The 25,516-nt window shown below is 45.1% G+C and overlaps 1 protein-coding gene across 1 annotated transcript in view; it reads right to left on the bottom strand.

The window, feature by feature from the left end:
* The window catches only part of Syt16 (synaptotagmin 16), a 327,748-nt gene extending 322,184 nt beyond the window's left edge, over positions 1 to 5,564 (bottom strand). Inside the window, exon 1 of the mRNA XM_045155281.1 lies at positions 5,495 to 5,564. Coding sequence (XP_045011216.1) covers positions 5,495 to 5,507 — 13 coding nt within the window. The 5' untranslated portion in view covers positions 5,508 to 5,564. The remainder of the gene's footprint in view (positions 1 to 5,494) is intronic.
* Between the last annotated feature and the right edge of the window lie 19,952 nt (positions 5,565 to 25,516).

Raw genomic sequence — 25,516 nt, 5'->3', positions numbered from 1 at the left:
TTACACAATGTCCCTCAGCAATGTCCTCACATGAGTAGCACAAGGCTGTATTTGCTGATATATTAGTGGCAGTGTGTCCTCAAGGCTTCGCTTGAGGATATCAGTTTGTTGCAATATTGGTGATGTTAAGTTGATTTGTCTAAGGTATCATACCTCAGGTTTCTCTACTGTAAAATTACCATTTTCCTTCTCACAATTAGTAAGAGATCTATGAGGAACCTGGCCTGACCACCCACGTGAGTTTGTCCCTCCTTCTCAGCCTGGTTGAGACCAGCCTAGCTGGGAAGGGAAGAGAACTTACCTTGACTTGGATAACGGCTTGACTTCTATCTGTGTCATGTTTTGGGGTACCTTCTCATTTCGGTTACATGTATGATTTACCTTTGATCTCTGAGTCCTTCACTGTCACTTTTATTATTATTATTATTTGAGAGTGATTTATTTGAGAGAGGCAGAGAGAGAGAGAATGGACATGCCAGGGCCTCCAGCCACTACAAATGAAACTCCAGACGCTTACATAGGTCCTGGAGAGTTGAACCAGGATCCTTTGGCTTCACAGGCAAACGCCTTAGCCACTAAGCCATCGCTCCAGACTCCTTCACTATCTCATAATCCTCTCTTGTCTGTTATTTGAAAGGACTTCTATGTCCATTCTCCCACATGCGTGTGGAACTGCTCCAGCCTCTTCCTAGATATCTATTTCCCCTAAATAAACCTCAAAAATTATGACTTCTCCCCTAAATAAATTCAATAATTCACAATTTTTAAAAAAACAAAAAAGAAATCTGTGATAAATTCTTTTTCTTTCTTCCTTCTTTGTGATAACATTCTTTAAGAATAAAAGTATTTTGCTCCTCTCAAATTTTCACATGCCCATTCCAGATCCATGGATGATTCTTGTTTAAACTGATTGTTACTATGGTGTTTGCAAGGACATAACATGTTTTCTGTGGGACATAGCATTTTCTTTTTGAGAGAGAGACTGACAAAAATGGGTGCACCAGGACCTTCAGCCTGCTGTGAACAAACTCCAGATGTGTGTGCCCCCTTGTGCACATGTGCAACATTGCACACTTGTGTCACTGTGTGTCTGGCTATGTGGGACCTAGAGATTTGAAAATGGTTCTTAGGTTTCACAGGCAAGTGCCTTAACTGCTAAAACGTCTCTCCAGTCCTGGGACATAGCATTATTTATGAACATTATAAGTTTCTGGATAAATTGTAGTTTTCTCATTTTGTCTGAATTTTTATTTGGCATCATTTGTAAGCCTTTTTATAGGTACTGTGACCAGAAATCATTTCACTCGAAAGCATGAGCTCATTTGCACTCAAAACCAAGTAATTTTCTTTCAAGTTCTAAACATTCTACCTGAACATCTCAAGCACCTGTTCAATAATAGATTCCCAGCTTTACCTACTGGAGTCCTATGTTTAATTCTTCCCTCGCTGGCCCTTTCTCTTCCCTCCAGAGTAAGCAGAGTGGAACTTGCTGAAGGAATGGAGAGATAGGAAGAAAGGAAACTGCAGGTTACTGATACAAACAGAAGGACAGGTGGAGATTGCTAATGTGGCATCAGCTTGTAAACGGACCAGGCAAAACTGACTCAGGATGACACAATAGACTATGGACAACCAAAGACACCAAATGAATCCTTTAGGACGGCAAATGCTCACTAGAAACAGCCCTAAAGACCCGTACATTCAAGAACTACCCAAGATTTCTGGGGCATAGCGCAGTTCATGATTTCCAACCTGATTACCATTGTCCGCTTCTGACAATTTAGTCTTAAAAGCAACCTAAAATGACTTCAAATATAAAGATCTAGGATCAGTAGTAGTAATAATACAATAAATGCCATAAGTAAAAGGAAAATTCCTCCCTCCTACCAGGAACTTATCTGCAATCCTCATTACTGAAACATAATCTCAACTATCCAAGTACCACCGCTTTATAAAGCTAACTCAATTGTCTACCACTGCACAAAACCTTCCTGGAAACCAAGCCAAGGTTCCAAGTTCTCCATTTCTCCTGTGCACCTGCCCCTTGACAACAAGCTCTGTGGACCCAAGGAAATTTCCCAAGGGTCACGTGTGTGTGTGTGTGTGTGTGTGTGTGTGTGTGTGTGTGTGTGTTTGCAGGCAATTGTTCCTAAACTCTCGGTGTTTTGTGTACATGCTGCACTCACAAGGTTCTTCTGTGCTCCCTGCAGACCTGGCCTGGCTTTACAGCCAATTTTTCTCTCAAGGAGAAATTTGGGGAAAAAACGAGGGAGCTGGGAGGAGGTCAGCTCTTGCACTAAGACAATAGGGGCCCAGCTTTGATTTATGCTAAGGAGGCCATATACTCCCTGCAGGGTGCCCCTACCTGTCCGTGCACCTGTCAGTCCCGCACCTGCAGACGTGAGGAGAGGGGAGTGCACAGTGGCTTCCATATCACTGGCATTTCTTAGAAATGCAAATTTTCAGGCCTCAGTGGGGGCATACTGAGTCAGAAACTGGATGTGGGGCCCAGCAGGCTGTTTTAAAAACCCCTCCCAGTGATTATAAAACATATTTTTATTTTATTCTGTTTTTCTATCTTTTTTTTTTTTTTTAATTTGCAAGCCACAAGAGAGAGAATGGGAATAAAAGCAGGCATACCAAGTCCTCTTGTGCTGCAAAGGAGCTCCAGATTCAAGTGTCACTATGGGCATCTGACTTTACATGGAAACTGGGCAGTCAAGCTTTGCAAGCATCTTTAACCCCTGAGCTATCCCTCCGGCCTCTTAAGCATGTTAAAATATGAAATTACATTTTAAAAAAATACTGAGATTTTTAATGTTCTTAAGAATGTGTGATAACAAGGGGGCGCACACTTCCCCCCATGCTGGGTATCAAACTCAAGGCCTTATCATGTTAGGGAGCACTCACCACTGAGCCAGGACCCCAGTCCCTGAGCTAATTACAGAACTGTGTCTCCAAGAGGCCCTGGTCTCCACAGACTGAGACTCACCTCCACCCAAATTATGAAAAGGCTATGGGACTTTAAGCTGAAGATGTGGTCAAGATTTGGGGGAGATGTTTTTTAAGACTCCTATTGAAAATACTTCCCTTCTCTTCATTTCCATAGCAGGGATACACAGTGAGTGTCTCAAACTAATTTTGAGTATAAACAAAGATGAGCAGTGTGTGGTGGCTCTGTAATACCAGCACTTCAAAATCTGAGGTAGGAGGACTGCCTGTCTCAAAAAACTAAAATAATAAAATAAAAAGTTACTATCTAGGGCTGGAGAGATGGCTTAGCGGTTAAGCACTTGCCTGTGAAGCCTAAGGACCCGGTTCGAGGCTCGATTCCCCAGGACCCACGTTAGCCAGATGCACAAGGGGGCGCACATGTCTGGAGTTCGTTTGCAGTGGCTGGAAGCCCTGGCGCATCCATTCTCTCTTTCTCTCTGTCTGTTTCTCTCTCTGTCTGTTGATCTCAAATAAATAAGAACAAACAAAAAAATATATTTTTAAGTTACTATCTAATGATTCCCCACACTTTGAAAATTTCAAGCCCCAATTCCCAATGTCTAGATCTATCCCAGCTGAAAGTGAAAATGATTGTGCCCTAAAAATCATCTCAAGAGCTAAATGACATCATAAGATTTTCATAAACAAGATCAACATGATAAGGTTTGATTCTCTGACAGAATTAAATTTTCCCCACAAGGAAGCAGAAGCATCATTTATAAATAATTAAATTGAGAAATACTTGGCAATTTTTTCTATGATGTCAAATGCATTGTCTTTGCCTGAAATATAATAGAAGATCATCATCCCATTACATTTGTGCAATTCACCAATTACCTATTTGAGTCTTTTTGCTTTTTTTTTCTTGGCATATAAAATACATGTTTAATTATTTCTTTTTTTACCTTGGTACTAAAAGCCTAATTTCTTTCCTTAAGCCACCATGACACACACCCCAACACACACACACACACACACACACACACACACACACACACACACTCTATGTATAGTTGAACAGAACTGGAAAAAGTATTACCCCATATTAGCGACATGGCTAACAGCAAGCAGCACATACTGGTTTCTCCACACATGTAAGATGATACGGGATGGGAGAGAGAGGGGAACCATATACTTGGTCCTTTCGCTTTGTGTGCCCACCACTTTATGAGCTGCCACTTTATGAGATGGGCACGCTGTGTGAAATGCTTATATGTTACGGGGTACAGTATGGTCGTACACACACACTTTTGTTTTGAGACAAGGTCTCCGGATGTGGTCCATGCTGGCCTGAAATATGACATCCTTCGACCCCGCCTCCCAAGTGTTGGGATTACAGGCACGTGTCACCATGTCCAGCAGCCTCGTCAAAATTTAAAGACAGGGAAACTGAGAGCAGTGTCCTGACTCCACTGCTGATGAATTTTGGAGATATAATCGGCATGGCTTTTAACTCTAAAAACTCACAATATCTGTACTATGTTGAAGCTGTGTTCTTGGATGGATGATATTTACTTAAGGGCTAGTGAGATGGCTTGCCTGAGAAACCTAAGGACCCAGGTTGGATTCCGCAGGACCCACCTAAGCCAGATGCACAAGATGGCACATGCACCTGGGATTTGTTTGCAACGGTTAGAGGCCCTGACACACCTGTTTTCTCTCTCTTTCTGTCTACTAAATAAGTTTTTAAAAATAAGCACTTAAAAGAAAAACAATGAAATTTCGACTTTCCACCTTTGCCCTTTTTCGTCTCTCAAAATCGCCTTCCAAAGGGCTTCTGTAACCGGTATGCATTTCGTTCATATAATGAAACCCTACTAAGTGCCATGACTGTGCTAGGAGCTCTCGTGGACGGTATGGGACAGGTGTGTGACTTAATGGATTTGCTCGGCACTCCCTTTGCAATATTAACCTGCAGCTACTTGTAGCTGATCAGTTTTCTTACACGTGATCCCCATTCCCAAAAGCATGAGCCAAAGCAAACCGAGGTGCCAAGTCGCCAAAGGGAGGCCGGTCCGGCCCCTCCAGCATGGACAGCCTTCAGTTTTACCCTGCGAGCTCCACTCAGAGCTCTCGTTCAGTGTCCCCGGTAGCCAGATGTGGTCTCTGGCTACAGATGGGGGAACTGAGCCCCAGCGCCCACAACTAGGCTCTCCAAAAGCTGCCTGGAGGCGGAAGCCCTAAGTAAGGGCTGCGAGGCCAGGCCCCATCGGAACCTCGCAAGGTATCCAGTGTCCCCTCCACCTGGTGGCCCGGCGGCGCACGCCCCTCCGCAGCATCCTCCCTCGCTCCCGAGCGAGCGCCGCTGGGACCTCCCTCCTCCTCTTGGGCAGCACCGGGTACTGGGCGCGGGGCCCGGGGCCCAGCCGGGAGATGGGGGGTAGCCGGCTGCCGCTCCCGCGAGCCTGGCACAAAGGAGAACTTCCCACCCCCGGCGCATCGGCCTCCCCGTCGTCCCCCCCTCCATCCCCCGGGGCCTCCGCGGCGCCAGCGCACTTACTGTCGGTAGCCATGGTCCGGCGAGGGGCTGCGGGGCGCCGGCCCGCGGCTGGGGTACCCGCGCCGAGCCCGGCCGGCCGCGCGCTCCTCGGCTCCCCCGCGCGCTCGGGGGCCGCGCCGAGCACAGCCCCTCCCGCCGCGCGCCCCCGCCCGCCCGCCCGCCCCGAGAGCCCAGCTCCCCCGCCCGGCAGCCGAGCCCCACGGGCTGGACGCCCTCTCCCCGCCGCAGCATCCCTGCCTTAGCATCTCGGCCTTCTTCCCTCGCCAAAGACAATGAAGGCAGCAACTTCACAGTGCTCGCTGCCGCCACGGTCGACCCACGCCCAGGCCACCTGGCCCACTCTGGTCCCCGGCTGCACACCTGTCTCCCATTCTCCGCCTCACCCGTGCAGGGTGCGTCTCACCTGCAGGGTTGGGACCCCAGAGTTGACCCCCCTTTCTTCTCCCCCTTCCCCCCCCACCCCCGTCAAGCCACAGTTAGCTGAAAGGAACTGAGCAGGGACCAGGTGGGAGAGGAAGGCAAGGGTCACTACTCAGGTGCCTCCAGGGCAAGAGGAGAAATCACTGGCTACCTTCCTGGTAAGCTCCGAGGGTGCCCCTAGCCTTACCGTGTCTCCCCAAGGTGAAAATAGGGTCCTATATGGAGGAGGCTCTCAGTCTTCTATAACGTGGCTAATGGGTGACATCTTAACTGGAAACCGTCACAAAGGAACGAATCAGTCAATGGTCAATTAACTAATTGGCTGTAAACTGGATGGGTAACTAACTGGTTGACTGATAACAGTGGACCAAAGCACAGTCCCACGGGTCCAGCTTGGGTAAGAGGACCAAGCCTGAGCCAGAAAGTCAGACTTCTCTTGCCTCATAGGGCCTTGGGTTGAGTGATTTGAATTGAGACTACCTGTGGACATTGTATGCTGCACATTTTCTTGAGGGTTAGAAACCAACTTCTGGTGGATTCTTCCTGGTATATTTAGGGGACACATGGGGAACCTCCACATCCTATACGGAAAGCACCCAAGGCTCAAATGCAAGGCTCAAATATCATGCTTGCTTCTTACAGATACAGGATGATTAAACCCAATCAGTAAGGATGGCAGTGTGCCTGGACATTTAAGATTTAGGAGTAAGTGGGAGCTGGAAGTAGGTACCATTTGACCAGGCTGGCTAAGGAATATGTGAGAAAACGCCACAGGAGTCTCCTGAGTAATCTACAGAGCACAGGTGGGGAAGCCAGCCCTAGGATGGGCTCTCCAGATTCAGTACACCTGGTGTGGGACGTAGCTTTTACTTGCCTTTGTTTTCAACAGCTGATTGATTCTGCAGCACATTTAGTTAAGAAGCAGATGACAAGCCCTGTGTGGTAGCCCCCAAAGTCAAAAAAAAAAATTATTTTTTTTAAAATCCTCCTCAAAAACAGGCTGGGTGGGGGGAAAAAGCATTGTAAACCCAATTGAAGCTTACAAACCATGAATTTCAGCTGGTTTGGAGAGTTGGGTCTGGTACACTTGTGAAGCCCTTCACTCATTACGAAATCCTACTTTGCCAAGTTAGAAAAAGGACACTGACAACTCAAGTTAGTAGATATTTCCTGAGCGGCTGCACAGCAGGTTTATTACTGTGGAGCCAGACGTCAGGTGGAAGAAGTATGAGAAAGTCTCCCAAAAAGTCTGGCAGTGGAGAGAAAGCTCAATTGATAAAGTGCTTGCTTCACAGCATGAGGACCTGAGTTTGGGCCCCAGAACATGAGGCAGGTTAGAGTTTAAGGTGACTGAGTCCCCGAAAGTAAAAAGCAGGAATGTCCTTGGGCTTGCCCTTGCAGTCTGCACGTTGCTAGAGAGCTGATAAGGATCTGGCTTGTCCTGACATCTTGCCAAACTGAGTTACCTAGAACTATTTTTCCATAAACAACCTGAGTATCTCCCTGAGAGGGATCCCTCTTCCTCATTCCTAGAATTACGGTTTAAATATGACCCTGGCATTCTAGTTAGTTAAGCGCAGCCCGAAAACTGGGCATCATGGCTGACCTCTTCCCAGGCCCTTGAGGCCACACCCATTCAGCTCTCTCTGACTCTCTTGAGCCTGAGGGTAGAGCCTACCACAGTAAGATTATAAATAGATGCTGTCCAGGTGAGCATGTTCTTTTTTGGACTGTTCATTTTTCCTGAGGCCTGAACCCCCAGAACCCTGCTCTGGTTAGGATGGGGCAATGGGGGGGGGGGACCGTTACTCATGCATAGGCTTTACCACCACCACCCCCCCTTACCTCCCTCAAGGTGGGAGCTCTCTGTACTCCCATCTCTTTCCTTCTCTTAATAAAGTCTCTCTAAACCTTACCTTCTGCTATGTGGATTTTAATTCTTTAAATTCCTAAGACAAGAATCCAAAGTACCCTAAGTTTATTAGTACATTGTTGTATTTGAGAGAAATCCCAAAATTCACATTTCAAACCCACATAAGAATGCCAAGTATAGCCTGGTGTGGTGGCGCATGCCTTTAATCTCAGCACTCAGGAGGCAGAGGGAGGATCGCCGTGAGTTCGAGGCCACCCTGAGACCACATACTGAATTCCAGGTCAGCCTGAGCTAGAGTGAGACCCTACCCCGGAAAAAAAAAAAAAAAAGAATGCCAAGTGTAGTGTGGTGGTGTACACCTGTAATCCCAGCAAGGAGGTAATAGAGTTAGGAGGGTCCCCAGGGCTCTCTGGCCAGCCAATCTAATCTACAGGGCAAGCTCCAGGCCAGTGAAGAACCCTATGGACAGCACCTGAAAAATGATACCTGAGATTGTCCTCTGTCCTTCACACACTAACACACATGTATACACACATGCATTTTAACAAGGTTGGCAGAGAAAGAATAAAGCAGAGAACTTCTAGAGAAAGGAGAACTGAGATTAGATTTGTTGGTGTGACAAAATAAAGCATTGTTCTACAAGATGGATAATTTCTATTCACACATTCAAACATCCACAAGAAAAACATTGCTTTTCTATAACCAAATTAATTTTCTGATTCAAACCCCCATTGTACCTAGTGTTAGGAAGCTTGACTTCACTCACTCCAGGGTAATTTTCTTTTTTTTCTTTTTGGTTTTTCAAGGTAGGGTCTCACTCTAGCCCAGGCTGACCTGGAATTCACTATGGAGTCTCAGGGTGGCCTCGAACTCACGGCGATCCTCCTACCTCTGCCTCCCGAGGGCTGGAATTAAAGGCATGTGCCACCATGCCCGGCCCAGGGTAAATTTTTAAAATTCAGTTTAATGTGCCTGAATTCAGCTTTCTCGTTCCTCTCAGGGACTCATGTCAATTGGGAGAGGACTGGGTAGTGTCAGGGACACTGAAAGGTATCAGGCCCCATCTGTCCTCAGCAGGATGCACCTCTTCTGCTTAGCAGCCTGTGTCGTGCAGGGCACACATGACTCCGGGTAGCTTCCAGTGCAGCCCATCATGTTGCGCTATCAAAAGGTTATACAGGGCTGGAGAGATGGCTTAGTGGTTAAGGCACTTGCCTGTAAAGTCTAAGGAGCCATGTTCAATCTCTCTACAGATCCCACGTAAGCCAGACACGCAAACATTAGGCAAGCACAAGGTCACACATGCACCCTCAGTGGTGCAAGTGTCTGACGTTTGACTGCAGTGGCTGAGGCCCTGGTGTGCCAATTCTCTTTCTCTCTCTCTTTCTCTCTCTCACACACACACTTTCTAAAAAATAAAAATAAAAAAAGTTTATGCGGGGCTGGAGAGATGGCTTAACAGTTTAAGGCACTTGCCTGCAAAGCCAAAGGACCCAGGTTCTATTCCCCAGGATCCATGTAGGTCAGATGCACAAAGTGGTGCATGTGTGTGGAGTTTGTTTGCAGTGGTCGGAGGCCCCGGCACACCCATTCTCTCTCTCCCTCTCTCTCTTGCTCAAATAAATTAAAAATATATATATTTTTTTTAAAACAGGGATTAAATTTTTTAAAAGGTTGTATATAGCAGTAAGGAAAAATAAAACTATGAAATTTTCAGGAAAATGGATGGGCCTGGAAAAAATTATACTGAGGTTACTGAGACTCAGGAAGGCAAATGCCAGGCCGATATTCTCCCTCCTATAGGGATCCCAAAACAGAATAGTTGGATTTGTTTACAAGTGGTGATAAACATCAGCCATACCTATTAGGAAGCTAGAAAGGCTTGAGAGAGGAAGGGCAGGGAGGGAGTAGAGAAGGGGACAGTAGACATGCAAGTGGAGGGACAGAATATAGGGAGAAAACCCTACTCCTCTTTAGCTAACTAAAAGACATCACTTTTGAGCCAGGAGTGGTGGCACATGCCTTTAATCCCAGCACTCGGGAGGCAGAGGTAGGAGGATTGCCACGAGTTCAAGGCCACCCTGAGACTACATAGTGAATTCCAGGTCAGCCTGAGCCAGAGTGAGACCCTACCTTGAAAAACCAAACCAAAACAACAACAAAAAAAGACATCACTTTTTTAAAAAGCAGCAGAAAAGGACTGGGAGATAGTTTGGGTGGAAGTTCCCTGTCGGGGTGCAGAAAGCTTTACCCTAAAACCATAGGTCGTTGCTGGTAAATTCCAGTGACAAAACTGGGTCATTTCCCCCCCACACACACACTGAGCTGTTGGTCATGAAGACCCATAAGGACCCCGAAACAAAGCAAGCCATTGCCAAAGTACTTGGTTACCCACCAGAACTAGACAGTAAGACCTACTGTTGAAAATGCCAAAGGCTGCAGTCACATTGAGGAATCAAGCTGGAACTGAGATGGAAGCCAATTCCCTGTCAGCTAGTTGTCACAGTTCTGGAACGCACTAAGCAAGCTGCTGGGGATCAAAGTCATCAACAATGTGAAGAGTGAATCCTCTAAGCTACAAAGTCAACAGCCAGGCTAGGTGTATCAACTGGTGCAATACTGACACATAAGTTACAGGGGTAATCAACTGCTGGGTGTTTTTGGATATGAGGCCCACTCAGTGGCAGGTAATTCATGCCTGGCACTAATCAAAAGCCCACGGCTCAGAAGGTCATAAGTCATAGAAGGAAGCTTATGCTGTTCTCTGGCTAAATGGAGAGGTTATACCATCATTATACCCATCAAAATGTCTTCTAATTGTATATGTTTATCCCCTTTGATCAATGCTGCTCTCACTCTTGGTTGGAGAACCTACTCTTTTTTAATTTTTGTTTTATTAATAACTTCCATGATTATAAACAATATACCATGGTAATACCCTCCCTCCCTCCACTTTCCCCTTTGAAACTCCATTCACCTCATCTCAATCAGTCTCTCTTTTATTTTGATATCATGATCTGTTCCTCCTATTATGATGGTCTTGTGTAGGTAGTGTCAGGCACTGTGAGGTCATGGATATCCAGGCCATTTTGTGTCTGGAGAGAGCATGTTGTAAGGAGTCCTGCCCTTCCTTTGGCTCTTACATTCTTTCTGCCACCTCTTCCGCAATAGACCCTGAGCCTTGGAAGGTGTGATATAGATATTGCAGTACTGAGCATTTCTGTCACTTCTTTCCAGCACCATGATGCCTTCTGAGTCATCCCAAGGTCACTGCCATCTGAAAAGAGAAGATTCTCTACCAAAAGTGAGAGTACCCTTAATATAAGAGTATGAACATTAAGAGAAGTCCTTATTGGGGAGTTTGATAAGCATAGTATATACATTTAGCCAGACAGCAGCAGACATTACAACCCTAGGGCTCATGACTACCCCTGTTTTCAGTATCAGGGATGTATTCCCTCCCATGCAGTAAGCCTCCAGTTCAATTAGGGGGCAGTTGGTTTCTACTATGACAGACATGCTGCTATTGCACCAATTGACTCATTTGGCCTTGCTGGCCAAATATAAGGCTTGCAATGTCCACTGTTGAGTATCTTCACTGGTGTTTTCCCTTTCTCCCATTGAACTGCATGTAGAACGGCTTCTTCCAACTTTCTGTCAGCTTGTCTACATGGAGGAGGTTCTCAGCCCAGTTCCAGCAGGATTAGAGAACCTACTCTTTATAGATGGTGATGAATACCAGGCTGATCCAAGACCCATCAGAATGACAAGAGAAAGCCAAGTGCCTAGCCCAAGACCTATCACACCTGCTAGGCCCTCGGAAGCATTACAGAGGAAGAGGTGGATGAAAACTGAGTGCTGCACTCATTACTAACTAGAGAACCTCCTGCAGAGAGATGGTGGTAGGCACTGAGGAGACTCAAAACAAATAAAAACAGAAAATTATAGGCTTCTGAGGGCTCTAACACTAAACTAGACTTTTAACACACCCCCAAGGCTCAGGAAACATTATGGAAGAATGGGCAAAAAAAATATGAGAGCCATAGGGTGGGAAGGTATATTGTGAAACATTGTCCTCCCATGCTGGAGAGATGGCTTAGCAGTTAAAGCATTTGCCTTCAAAGCCAAAGGGTCCTGGTTCGATTCTTTAGGACCTATGTAAGCCAGATGCATAAGAGGGTGCCTGCATCTGGAGTTCATTTGCAGTGGCTGGAGGCCTTACGGCACATATTCTCTCTCTCTCTCAAATAAATATTTTTTTCTTAAAAAAGATTGTCCTCCCCCCAGAAACAGACTGGTGCATTCATGACCCTATAATGACTATCAATACACAACTGAAGAGAACCCTCAGGGGAACAGGAGCTAGGGAAAGGGGACATAAGATGATAATCTAATGGGAATACAGCCAACTTGCAATCTGTTCATATATCAAAGCTCCCATTAAAAAGTTTTTAATGATAAAGAAAGTCAGGGTAGATGTTGGAGGAGAAGTAGCTGGCATGGCAGCCATAGGGCAGACCTTTCATCCTAGAGAAAAAGAGCTCTACTCGGTGGCATAAACATAAATTGAGAAAAAGAGAGCAGTGAGGTAAAAGGACCATACAGTTGGAAGTAGTGTGTAGCAATTGCTCAGAATTGAAACACTTGAGTTCCCAAGCTAGTTCAGGCTCAGGAAGTAAATAAGGCTCAGGATATACACCTGGCCAAGTCTCAGGAAACTTCACAAGGATTCACAAGGCCCCTCCCCAGTGATCTAGAAGGAATAAGGACTACGTGGGAGAAGGTGCGCCTATGAGCCAAATGAACTGCAAGTCATGACATGAGCCAAGGGCGATGCAGGGATGCCGTTCCTCCTAGGCTGGGGTGGGCTGTGTGATGATGCAGCTGCTTTTGAGTGCCTCTGCTCCCTTCAATGACCCCAGTGACCTCCCTGGTACACCTAGCGGGACTTTGATACAAGTATTACTTCCATGTCTTGTCGGTGCCCTGTCTCGGGAGGGTGAACAGATGTTCGCTCAAAGGAAGAGTTAACGCAACAGGGAGGTTGAAGGGTTGCTCTCTATAAGGTAGGACACAAGCTTAGCTGGCAAGTGTATTAGTCACTTTCACATCACTGTGACCAAATACCTGACATGAACAAATTAAAGTAGGAAGTTGATTTGGGTCACAGCTTCAGAGGTGACCACAACTTATGGTGGAGAGGGAATGGTGAGTCGGAGCGGTTCATATCATAGCAACCATGGAGCAAGAGACCAGGGACACAGTGCCCAAGAAATGCCCCAGTGATCTATTTCTTCCAACCAGGCCCCACCTTATACTACTAGGCACCACCCATCAAAAGATGAATCCGTTCCTTAAGAGTCCTCACGATGTAATTATCTCCAATACTATCCTTACAGATACACACCCAGAAACATGCTCACCAGCCCCGCCCCCAAGCACCTCTTACTCAAACTGGTAGATTACCCAAAACAAAGACAGCAGATGTGGGGCTGAGAATTCAGGAGAGGGAAAAAGACTTTAAGCATCCCTTATTGTTAAGGCCTGAGGGAAAGAAAATAATAAAGATATAAAACACATTTCCAGTGAGAACTGAATCCCTCAAAGATTTAGATCCAAGGATCAGAGAAAGCAAAGCCGCCATTTGGGGTGAGTGACATAAGCATACAGGACCTGAATCCTGGGTCATTTGGGGTGAGTGACGTAAGCATACAGGACCTGAATCCTGGGTCATTTGGGGTGAGTGACGTAAGCATACAGGACCTGAATCCTGGGTCATTTGGGGTGAGTGACGTAAGCATACAGGACCTGAATCCTGGGTCATTTGGGGTGAGTGACGTAAGCATACAGGACCTGAATCCTGGGTCATTTGGGGTGAGTGACGTAAGCATACAGGTCCTGAATCTTGGGTCATTTGGGGTGAGTGACTTAAGCATACAGGACCTGAATCCTGGGTCATTTGGGGTGAGTGAGGTAAGCATACAGGACCTGAATCCTGGGTCATTTGGGGTGAGTGACATAAGCATACAGGACCTGAATCCTGGGTCATTTGGGGTGAGTGACGTAAGCATACAGGACCTGAATCCTGTGTCCTGTGGGGTGAGTGACGTAAGCATACAGGACCTGAATCCTGTGTCCTCTGGGGTGAGTGACATAATACAGGACCTGAATCCTGGGTCATTTGGGGTGAGTGACATAAGCATAAAGGTCCTGAATCCTGGGTTATTTTGGGTGAGTGACATCAGCATGCAGGATCTGAACACTGAGTTGTGGTGCACCTGAAATAGCCAGTTCAGACCGGTACCGGGGGGCATAGGGGCCACGGTGGCAATGAAAAATGGAAGGGAACAGGAGATGCTCTGCTCTCAGTGACCTCTGCTCCAACAGATTCTCAGCCTGGAATCAGAAAAGAATTAACCATATCTTGGGGCTGGAGAGATGGTGTTGCAGTTAGGATCGCATTTCTGCCAGAAATCACCAGACCCAGAACAGCTTGTAGGGGGAAAAGTTTATTTTTGTTGTGCAGACTCAAGGAGAAGCTCCATGATGGCAGGGGAAAATGACTGCATGAGCAGACAGTGGACATCACCTCCTGGCCAACAGCAGGAGAGTGTGTCAAACACTGGCAAGGGGAAACTGGCTATAATACCCATAAGCCTGCCCCCAAAAGAACACTGTCTTCAGGAGGCTTTAATTTCCAATTGCCATCATCTGGGGAACCCAGCATTCAGAACACTTAAGTTGATGGGGGACACCTGATTCAAACCACCACATTCTACCTCTGGCCCCCATAAACTGATGATCATCTGTTATGGTTCATCCTCATAGATCCATCAGGTCTGCATGTAGGCATCCAGCAAAGCTACTTCACACTGCCCATGACTGTTTCTAAAACATAAGACCATGTTGCAAATTCAATGACCCTCTCTTTCCTACATTTCTTATGCTCCATAATACCAGATGGGGTACCAGTTTGTTAATCCAGGGGGGAATAGAGCAGACTTTGAAATATAGGACACTCCTCGAGCCCTCTTCCCCCTTCAAAAGAGTCTACATTCTTCCTGTGGTTCCAATGCAGGTCAGCTGGCCCAATCTCAATGGTTACAATATTTCAATTACAGCTGAATGGGCAGCAGTTTCGCCCAAAGATTTCATTTTTTTTCTCTGCCATAATCCATTGTTCACATCAGTCTGTTTCTATGCAATGCAACCCTGCACAAATTCCCAGGATAGACATAACAGCAAGCTTCTCACACAAGCCGCTTCTAGCCCAGTCCAGGCAAAACTCTTTCTCACCCTTATAAGCCAAACCTCACAGTCCATAGTTCTTATTGCATTCAGGTCTTTTACCTCTGAGCACAATAGTCCATCAAGCCGTATTTTCAGCACTACAAGATGTCTCTTAAGCCCAGGTTTCAAATCCTTCCACATTCTTCTTGAAAATAAGCTCCAAAAGACCAAAGCCACACAGTCAGGTGTCTAGCAGCAAATGACCCCACTCTCCGTACCAACTTTACTTTTGTAGTCAGGTTTACATTGCTGGCAGGAATCGCCTGACCAAGAGCAGCTTGTGGGGGCTGGGGGGAGGTTTATTTTGCCTTACAGACTAGAGGGTAAGCTCCATGATGGTAGGGGAAAACAATGGCATGAACAGAGAGTGGAACTCCTGGCCAACATTAGGTGAACAACAGGAACAGGAGAGTGTGCCAAACACTGGCAGGCAGAAATTGTCTATAATACCCATAAGCTCACTCCCAAAAATACACCGCCTCCAGCAGGCTTTAATTTCCTATTGCCATCAGTTAGGGAACCTAGCATTCGGAACACCTAAGTTTATGGTGGATCCCTGAATCAAACCACCATAGATGGCTTAGAAGTTAAGGTTCTTGCCTGCAAAGCCAAAGGACCCAGGTTCAATTCCCCAGGACTCACATAAGCCAAATGTACAAGGTAGTGCAGGTGTCTGGAGTTTCTTTGCAGTGGGTGGAGGCCTGAGTACACCCATTCTCTCTTTCTCTCAAGTAAATAAATAAATATTTTTTTAAAAAAAGTTAATCATTTCTGGGCTGGAGAAGATGGCTTAGTGGTTAAGTAATTTTTCTGCAAAACCAGAGGATCCCGGTTCAACTCCTCAGGTCCCACGTAAGCCAGATGCACAAGGGGGCGCATGCATGTGGAGTTCAGTTGCAGTGCTGGTCTCTCTCTCTCTCTCTTTCTATAAATAAATAAAATATATTTTTTAAAAAGTTAATCATTTCTGGGCCACAAGATAATCACAAGGACGGTAGAGGAATGTACATAATAGGCTTTATTGAACAGATTCAAAATTACAGCAAAGACAGAAACAGCAGGTAGGCTTAATCACAAGCAAGAACAGGATCCAATAGGGAATAGGTAGGTGCCCCATGGCAAGAAATCAACTGAGGGCTGAATCTGGGGGAATTAAGTATGTTGGGGCTGCCTCTACCTGAACTTGAAAGTGTCCTAAAGTGACTGTCTGCTGAAAGTTTAGTAGCAACAAGGAGATATCTACTGAATTGAAAGAACAAGATGAATTGGCAAGGTGACCACAGAGAAGCATTAGAAGCAGGCAGCCCCGCCAGGACCTCCCTGGCCACAGTGTTTCTGGATAAACCGAGAGACCCAACCTGTCCCCAGTCAGCCATGTAATTTCTCAGTCTCCAAGCCAACCATCCAACTCCCAGAAAGTGTGGATTTCTCCCTCAGGAACAAGCAGGGACGAAGAGACTGTGGGGAAGCCCTGGGCTTAGAAACCTTGAGGATGACAAGTAGGAGGACAGGTTCAAGCAGCCAGGGAGAACAGCACCTCTCAAGGCTACTTCTTTGATAATAGCAGATGTACACAAAGGGTTGAGACAGACAAAACACAGAACCAAGCATTCACATTTAAAATGGATTCCCGGACTGGAGAGATGGCTCAGCAGTTAAAGGCACTTAACTTGCAAAGCCTGATGGTCCAGGTTCTATTCCCCAGTTCTCAGGTAAACACAGATGCACAAAGAGATGAATATGTCTATATGTCTACAGCTCATTTGCAGTGGCAAGAGGTCCTAGCATACCCATTCTGTCTCTCTTACTCAATCTCTCTCTCTCCTTGCAAATCAATAAAACATATTTTCCCCAAGGTAATTTGATTATTGCAACACTCTTCTGATTTGTGATTGAGATTTCTCCACACACATGGTTTCAGTTCAATTCTAGAATCAGGCAAGACAGACCTCTCTCATATGCCTTGCACAGAATTACATGTAGACTCTCTGGCCCTTGCCCTGTGTTCACTTCCTGTAGAGTCTGTCTATGCTGTCTATAAACAAGGAATGAATGAGGAAGGGTAGCGGGCTGCAATCACTGCAGAGTGGGTCTGTGTCACTGTCATTTTGGGTTGAAATATTGCCTGTTGCAGTCAATGAAAATAAAACTATTTTAACTGATCTATGCACAATGCCTATGAGCCACCAAGCATTTTATTATACATAGGAGAGCAAGGTCTGATCATTTTCTTTTTTTTAATTTTTACTTGAGAGAGAGAAAGAGGCAGATAGAGAGAGAATGGGTGTGCCAGGGCCTTTAGTCAAATGAACTGCAGACACATGCACCACCTTGTGCATCTGGTTTACATGGGTACTGGTTACGACACTTGCATACAAAGCCTAAGGACCCAGGTTCAACTCCTCAGTACCCAAGTAAGTCAGATGCATGTGGTAGCACTGAGTGTGGAGTTTGTTTGCAGTGGCTGGAGGCCCTGGCATGCCCATTCTCCATTTGCCCCTTTCTTTCTCTTAAATAAATAAAAATATTTTTTTAAATAGCCACTAGATAATACGAATTATATTTTGGTGTAACCCTTGCAAGTCACTGGGGAAGAAACAGAAGTAGAACAGGGCTAAGTCAGATGGAACTCGGGTCTGGGAGGTGGAAGACATGGTCTGGGTACAGAGACTTGGTGACCTAAAACTGGAAAACCACCAGGTCACAGATGTCTGTCTCCTGCTTCAGGTTGTCTCTAAGCCATCCGTATGTACACATATACACATACATACATACATACACGTGAGGTATATCTTAAAGGATCATGAGGCAGACATACAGATGAGGAGGAGAGGAAGTAGTCTCCCTGTTTGGAGTCCAGACAGACAAAAGGTCCAAATGATGGTTCTGAGCTGAGGAGATGGTTCAGTAGTTAAAAAGTTCCTACACCACCAGCCTAATGACCTACGTTCAGAGTTCCAGAACTGGACACAGCGGTGTGTGCTTCTGTAATCCCAGTCTATGACAAGAGGAGGCGGAGTCATAGCTGGCCTGAAGCTCACAGGCCAGCTAGTCTGATGTATGGAGTAGCAGCACAAGACAAGAGACCCTGTCTCAAGCAAGGCGGAAGGGAAGACCAACGCCCTGAGGTTGCCATCTGCCTTCCACATGTATACTCTGCAGCTCACAACTACACATGTATGAATTCCACATTCACTTTATTTTCCTTAATAATGAGCTAAGTGAGGCCTATTTTTATTTTAATACACTTTTTAAAGATATTTTATTCATTTGCGTGTGTGTGAGTGCATGTGTCAGGACTCCTCTTGCTGATGAAAACAAATACCTAACGCCTGTGTCACTTTTTGCCACCTGCTCCAGTGAATGGCTTGAGAATTGAACGTAGGCTGGAAGGCTTTGCAAGCAGCACCTTCAATCACTGGGCCATCTTTGCAGCCCTTCAAGCAGGATTTAGCAGTCATTCCAAAGAAAAAATGACCACCTCAGTTTTTGAAAAACCACTTAGGAGCTGGGGATGTATATAACTCAGTGGTAGAACACTTGCCTAGGATGAGCAAGAGCCTGGGCTTGATCCTCAGTATTTCAAACAAACAACAAACAAAACCCAGTTATAGAATTAGCACTGAAAAGCTCAAGCAAGATACTCCCTCTGAGGGATCATCTGTGCTTGGAGGGAGCCACATGCAGGAGCCAAAGAATGCAATGCAGTAATTCTTTTGTTTCTACAGAGGTAAGTCAACAGTAGCTTTTAGTATGTAAACAACTCTGACTCTACCTGGTCCAGAATCACCCAGAAAGCTTGGAAAACCTACAGGATTAGGCCCCAACCATCGTCTACATACTGGCCTGAAAGCAAACAATAGCGCTGTATACTCCGCTCATTAAATATTTTCCCCTGGGCTGAAGAGATGGCTTAGTGCTTGCCTGTGAAGCCTAAAGACCCCGGTTCGAGGCTCGGTTCCCCAGGTCCCATGTTAGCCAGATGCACAAAGGGGCGCACGTGTCTGGAGTTCGTTTGCAGAGGCTGGAAGCCCTGGCGCGCCCATTCTCTCCCTCTCCCTCTATCTGTCTTTCTCTCTGTGTCTGTCACTCTCAAATAAATAAATAAATAATGAACAAAAAAATATTTAAAAAAAATATTTTCCCACCTGTTTCTAACAGACCCTAAAGTTGGGAGAACTTCACCCAGGTAACAGCAGTTGGTTGAAGGATAACAAGAGCCAGGAGACCTGGAGTTTCAGAGCTACGTCACTGCTTTGGTCTTAAATGCTGACGATTCAGTTACCAGAAGACAAATTCATTGTTAGTGAACCTTTTCTGTAAAATGGTTCTTATACCTCAATGAAGAGCCCTACTGCAGGTCCACTGCAGAAGAGATGGCAGAAAGAATGCAAGAGCCAAAGAAAGGGTAGGATATCACCAAATAGCCAGCAACCACCAATGCCAGCAAGCATGGATAGCCAGAGCTTCAACTCTCCACACCTTTGGACTGGATTCCAGATCAGGCCCCAGTCACATGCCTCTTCCCCAGTAGGGCTCTATCCACTGGAGACTCAAGATTCAAGCCTGAGGCTATGGAACCACACATATACATCACTGAAAAATCCATTTGATATTGCTGAACATTCCACTTGCTTGGGCTGCAAGGTCACTGAGAAACCAAGCAGGAGCTGATCTGAACACCTCCTTGTATACCAGTTGACAGAAAGCTAGGAAAAGCTGCACTGCATGCAGTTCAATGGGAGAGACAGAAGTCATCAGTGGAGATAAATAACAGTGGACGTTGCAAGCCTTAAATTGGGCCACACAGGCCAAATGAGCCAATGGGTGCAATAGTGGCATGTCTGCTATGGGGAAAACCAACCACTCTCTAATTGGACTGGAGGCCTGCTCCACAGGAGGGAATACATGCCTGGTACTAAAAACCTGTGACAGGGGAGGGCACCAGCCCTAGGGCTGTAACATCTGCTGGTGTCTGACTAAATGCATATATTATGCTCAACAAAACTGCCCAGTAAGCACATCTCTTAATGTTCATATCCATAAATTACTACTCTCACTTTTGGTTAGACAAGCTTCTCTTCAGATGGCAGTGACCTTGGGATGACTCAGAAGGCATGATGGTGCTGAGAAGAAATGACAGAGGAGTTCTCAACATTGAAATGTCTCTACCATACCTTCCAAGGCTCAGGACACATTATGGAAAGAATGTAAGAGCCAAAGGAAGGGCAGAACTCCTTACAATTTGCTCTTCCAGACACAAAATGTTCTGGATATCCATGACCTCACAGTGCCTGACACTACCTACAAAAGACCATCATAATAGGAGGAAAAGATGATGACATCAAAATAAGATAGACTAGTTGAGAGGGAAGTGCGTATGAGAGAGAGTGGATCTGTGAAGGAGAAAGTAGGGGAGAAGAGGGAATTATCATAGTTTGTTGTCTATAATTATGGAAGTTGTCAATAAAACAAATCCATTTGAAAAACAATGTTTACTGCATCATTTTAGTCTCCACAAAGACACAGCCACTCACAATTTATAGTTAAGTACTCGTATGGGCTGAGAACATGTCTTAGTGGTACATCACTGACCTACCATACAGAAGACTGGTTCAACCCCAGCACACTCACCCAAGGCCTTGCTCTACTCAGTCTGCTATAAAGGAACACCATGCTGGTGCCTATAAACAGCATAAGTTTATTTCTCACAGATCCGGAAGCTGGAAAGTCCAAGAGCAAGTCTGGGGGGCTGGGGGTGAAGCATTTTAGCAAAAAGAACATTTCAAAGCTTTATGTAAGGGTAACTCCCAAATAAGGGGGCTCAAGCTGTCAGAAAACAAAGCATCCACTTTACCTCTGGATATTTTATTTTTTTCCCATTTGACACGACATAGATAATGGAAGTCTAAGCTTTAAAATGCTGATGAAGCCAGGCGTGGTGGCACACACCTTTAATCCCAGCACTCGGGAGGCAGAGGTAGGAGGATCGCCATGAGTGCAAGGCCACCCTGAGACTACAGAGTTAATTCCAGGTCAGCCTGGACGAGAGTGAGACCCTACCTTGAAAAACAAAACAAATAAAACGCTGATGAACCGGGCCTGGGGAGATGGTTCAATAATTACACACACTTGCTTGCAAAGCCTGCTAGCCTGGGTTCAATTCTCTGTTATCCACATAAAGCCAGATGCACAAATGGTGTGTGCATCCCTCTTGGCATCACAAATACTGGGAATAACTGAGCCTCCCTGAATTTACTTCCCCAGGCTACAGATTTCTAGAGATACCCTGCACATTATAGTAGAAGTTGCTATCAGGAAAAAAAAAAAAAAACATAAACCCACCAATGAACAAGGTAATCCTAACTTTACAGCCCTGAGGAGTCACTTCACGTTTTTTTATTTTCTTCTCTAAAGCAATTAAGTCCTAGTTATGGAGATCCAAAAACATTATAGAGAATTATTTCTAGTGCTGTAGTGTGTGGTTGTGAGAATAAATTATATTTGTAAATCTATGAGACCTTTTAGAAAGATGAGTAACAGTTATTTACTAGAAGCACGTCTGTGGGTAATGTTGGTATGTTAGTTTTGTTATAGTTCTCTAATTTTTTATTTATTTATTTGAGAGAAAGAAAAAGAGGCAGATAGAAGAATGGATGTGCCAGGGCCTACAGCTGCTGCAAACAAACTCCAGACACATGCACCACCTTGTGCAGCTGGCTTACATGGGTCATGGGAAATCAAACTTAGGTCCTTTGGCTTTGTAGGCAAGTGCCTTAACCACTAATCCATCTCTCCAACCCATGTTTTATTTCTGTAGTAACCAAAGAAAACATGCTATAATTTTTTATTGGTTGTTTCCTATTTAATTGCAAACAGGATAATTATCTTGACATACAGTTTCTAAATAAGAATATTTCATTTTTTATTTTATTTATTTTAATCTTATTTATTTATTTATTTGCAAGCAGAGATAGAGGAGAGAATGGGCATTCCAGGGCCTCCAGCTGCTGTAAACAGACTCCAGGTGATGTGCTACTTTGTGTAAGGGGAATCAAACCAGAGCCATTAGGCTTTGCAGAGAGAGAGGCAATATAGCAATTATGTTGCAAGAAACTGAGACAAACCAAACATTCAAAATCTTTAATACAGCTGGGCATGATGATGCACGTCTTTAATCCTAGCACTTGGGAGGCTGAAGCAGTAGGATTGAGTTTGAGTCCAGCCTGGGGCTATAGAGTGAGTTCCAAGTCAGCCTGGGCTACAGTGAGACACTGCCTCACAAAACAAAATAAGGAGCCGGACGTGGTGGCGCATGCCTTTAATCCCAGCACTTGGGAGGCAGAGGTAGGAGGATTGCCAAGAATTTAAGGCTGCCCTGAGAGTACATAGTGAATTCCAGGTTAGCCTGGGTTAGAGTGAGATCCTACCTCAGGAAAAAAAAAAAAAAGGAAGACCTGGGCAGAACAGATGGCTTAGCAGTCAAGGTACTTGCTTACAAAACCTAAGGACCCAGGTTTGGTTCCCCAGACCCCACGTAAGCAGATATACAAGGTGATGCATGAACACAATGTCCGCATGAGCACGAGATGGCCCACACATCTGGAGTTCGACTGCAGTGGCTAGAGGCCCTGGCATGCCAATTCTTTCTGTCTCACAAATTTAAAAAAAAAAAAAAAAAAAGGAAAAGCCAAAAAAAAAAAAAGGACTATGCACCCCTAATTGAATACCAATAAGAATTTATTAAGTCCCAGGAACCCACAATAATTCCAAGGGAAACCCAGACTGTGAAATGTTGCACGATTAACAATCATATACAGATGTTGGGGAGATGGTTCTGTGGTTAAAGGCACATGCCTTTAATCCTAGCATTTGGGAAACAGAGATAGGAGGAATGCTATGAGCTCAAGGCCAGCCTGAGACTACATAATGAATTCCAGGTCAGCCTGGGCTAGAGTGAGAGCTTACCTCAAAAAAAAAAAAAAAAAAAAAGGCACTTGCTTGCAAAGCCTGATAATCCATGTTCAATTCGCCAACAAGCATGTAGAACTAGACAGAAAAAGTAGCACATGCACCTGGCATTCAATTGCAGTGGTAAGAGACCATGGTATGTACACATATACAAAAAATAAATTTAAAAAAATCATGTCTAGACTTTTTGTTGTTGTTTTTCAAGGCAGTGTTTCACTCAAGCCCAGGCTGACCTGGAATTCACTATGTAATATCAGGATGGCCTTGAACTCATAGCAATCTTCCTACCTCTTGACTCCTGAGTGCTAGGATTAAAGCTGTGCACCACCATGCCCAGCTAGACTTAATTTTATTTTATTTATTTATTTTTTGAAATAGGGAGGGTCTCGCTCTAGCCCAGACTGACCTGGAATTCACTATGGAGTCTCAGGATGACCTCAAACTCATGGAGATCCTCCTACCTCTGCCTCCCAAGTGCTGGGATTAAAGGTGTGCGCCACCACGCCCGTTTTAGACTTCATTTTTGATCAAATCCATAACTGGACTGAGAAATCCATGAGATTTGAAAGGCCCACCCTATTCCAGCCTCTTTTGAGGAAAGATGCCATAGGATTCCTTAGTTGATTTCACTAGGATCTCTGTCCTAGTTCAGGGCAGTCAACCATTTGGCTAGATTTAAGGGAGGCCAGTGGCAGAAAGAGCCAGTTGAACAGTCTGCCCAGTCAGAGACTCAGCTTGGGAGTCTAACAGTCAATCCAGTCCTCCAGAAAGCAGAGGACAGCAGTCCTAAGAGACAGGCAGACAGGCAGGTGAGGAAGAAAGCGCATAAAGACTACACAGCCAGACAGACACTTGGAACAAGGACATACACAGCCATCAGGTGTTCACTATTTTCCCAGCTCCAAGCTCTGCTTTTACTTACCTCTTGCTATATTCCCCGAATAAACTTCTTTTAAGATAATCAGGCTGTACTTTTGCTCTTGGCAAGTGTGGTGGTTTGATTCAGGTTTCCCCCATAAACTTAGGTGTTCTGAATGCTAGGTTCCCAGCTGATGGAGATTTGGGAATTAATGCCTCCTGGAGGGAGTGTATTGTTGGGGGCCGGCTTATGGGTATTACAGCCAGTTTCCCCTTGCCAGTGTTTGGCATACCCTGCTGTTGCTGTTGTCCACCTTATGTTGACCAGGGGGTGATGTCCACCCTTTGCTCGTGTCATCGTTTTCCCTGCCATCGTGGAGCTTCCCCTCAAGCCTGCAGGCCAAAATAAACCTCTTTTCCCCAGAAGCTGCTCTTAGTTGGGTGATTTCTACCAGCAATACGAACCGGACTGCAACCGCAAGTCTGCCCAAATTTCTCTTAAAAAAAAAAAAAAATCCCAGGGCTGGACAGGTGGCTTAGTGGTTAAGGCGATGGCCTGTGAAGCCCAGGGACCCAGGTTTGATTACCCAGTACCCACGTGAGCCAGATGCACAAGGTGGCACATGCGTCTGGAGTTCCTTTGCAATCGCTGGGGGCCCTGACATGCACATTCTATCTGCCTCTTTTACTCTCTCTCTCAAATAAATATTTTCTAAGATTCTAGACCTGTACTATACAACACATTAGAAAAAAATAATTCAGGCACTTAAAAATGAACATAAAAAGAATTTGTACAATCTCAAGCTTAAGCTTGACATTTACATTGATATAGGGACTAAGAAAAAAATGTGCCATAAAAATTACTACATAGTTATTCAAAAGAGAAATGAAAATGTGAACAGCTTAGCAACCCACAGAGTTCTCTCTAAGTCATTTAAAAAGAGCAAACCTTCTTCAAACTGTAATTTAATTCATGAATCAAGGATAAATGAGGAAGGCATTTAATAACTATACTTATTTTCCTCCACAACTTTTCAAAGACAGAGTTCATTATAAAAGATACTTTCTACATATAAGTGCCCATCTCTTTGCCATGACCAAAGCAGGCAATTGGGAAGATGGTATACACTGAATCTAATGAGAATTCAAAAGTAAAACTGCTTCCTTCAGTTGTCAACTGAGCTGGGAGTTTGGTCTGAATAAACATAAGCTTTCAGTTATGATGACAAGGAGCATTGCTTCCAATGTCACATGAAGCACTTTGGTTTTTCTGGCATCTGGGCATATTTTCACAGAATACAATGTGCAGCTGAAGTGATTTTGAAGTTTGGCATTCATCCTGGCATTTTCAAGGCACTTAATTCTTTCAACAGGCCCATAAGGTAGTTTGGAGGGTTCCCCCCACCCAAGGTAAGGTCTCAACTCGAGCCCAGGCTGATATAAAATTCACTACGTAGTCTCAAGATGACCTTGAATATACAGCAATCCTCCTACCTCTGCCTCCCGAGTGCTGGGATTAAAGGTGTGCACCATCACGCCCAGCTTACATTTTTTAAAAGAAATTTATTTGCCACATGTGCATGTATGTATAATGTGTGTGCATGTGGAGA

This window comes from Jaculus jaculus, chromosome 7 (assembly GCF_020740685.1).
Source record: "Jaculus jaculus isolate mJacJac1 chromosome 7, mJacJac1.mat.Y.cur, whole genome shotgun sequence".
Classification (NCBI taxonomy): domain Eukaryota; kingdom Metazoa; phylum Chordata; class Mammalia; order Rodentia; family Dipodidae; genus Jaculus; species Jaculus jaculus.
This window is presented reverse-complemented; position numbering and strand designations above follow the sequence as displayed.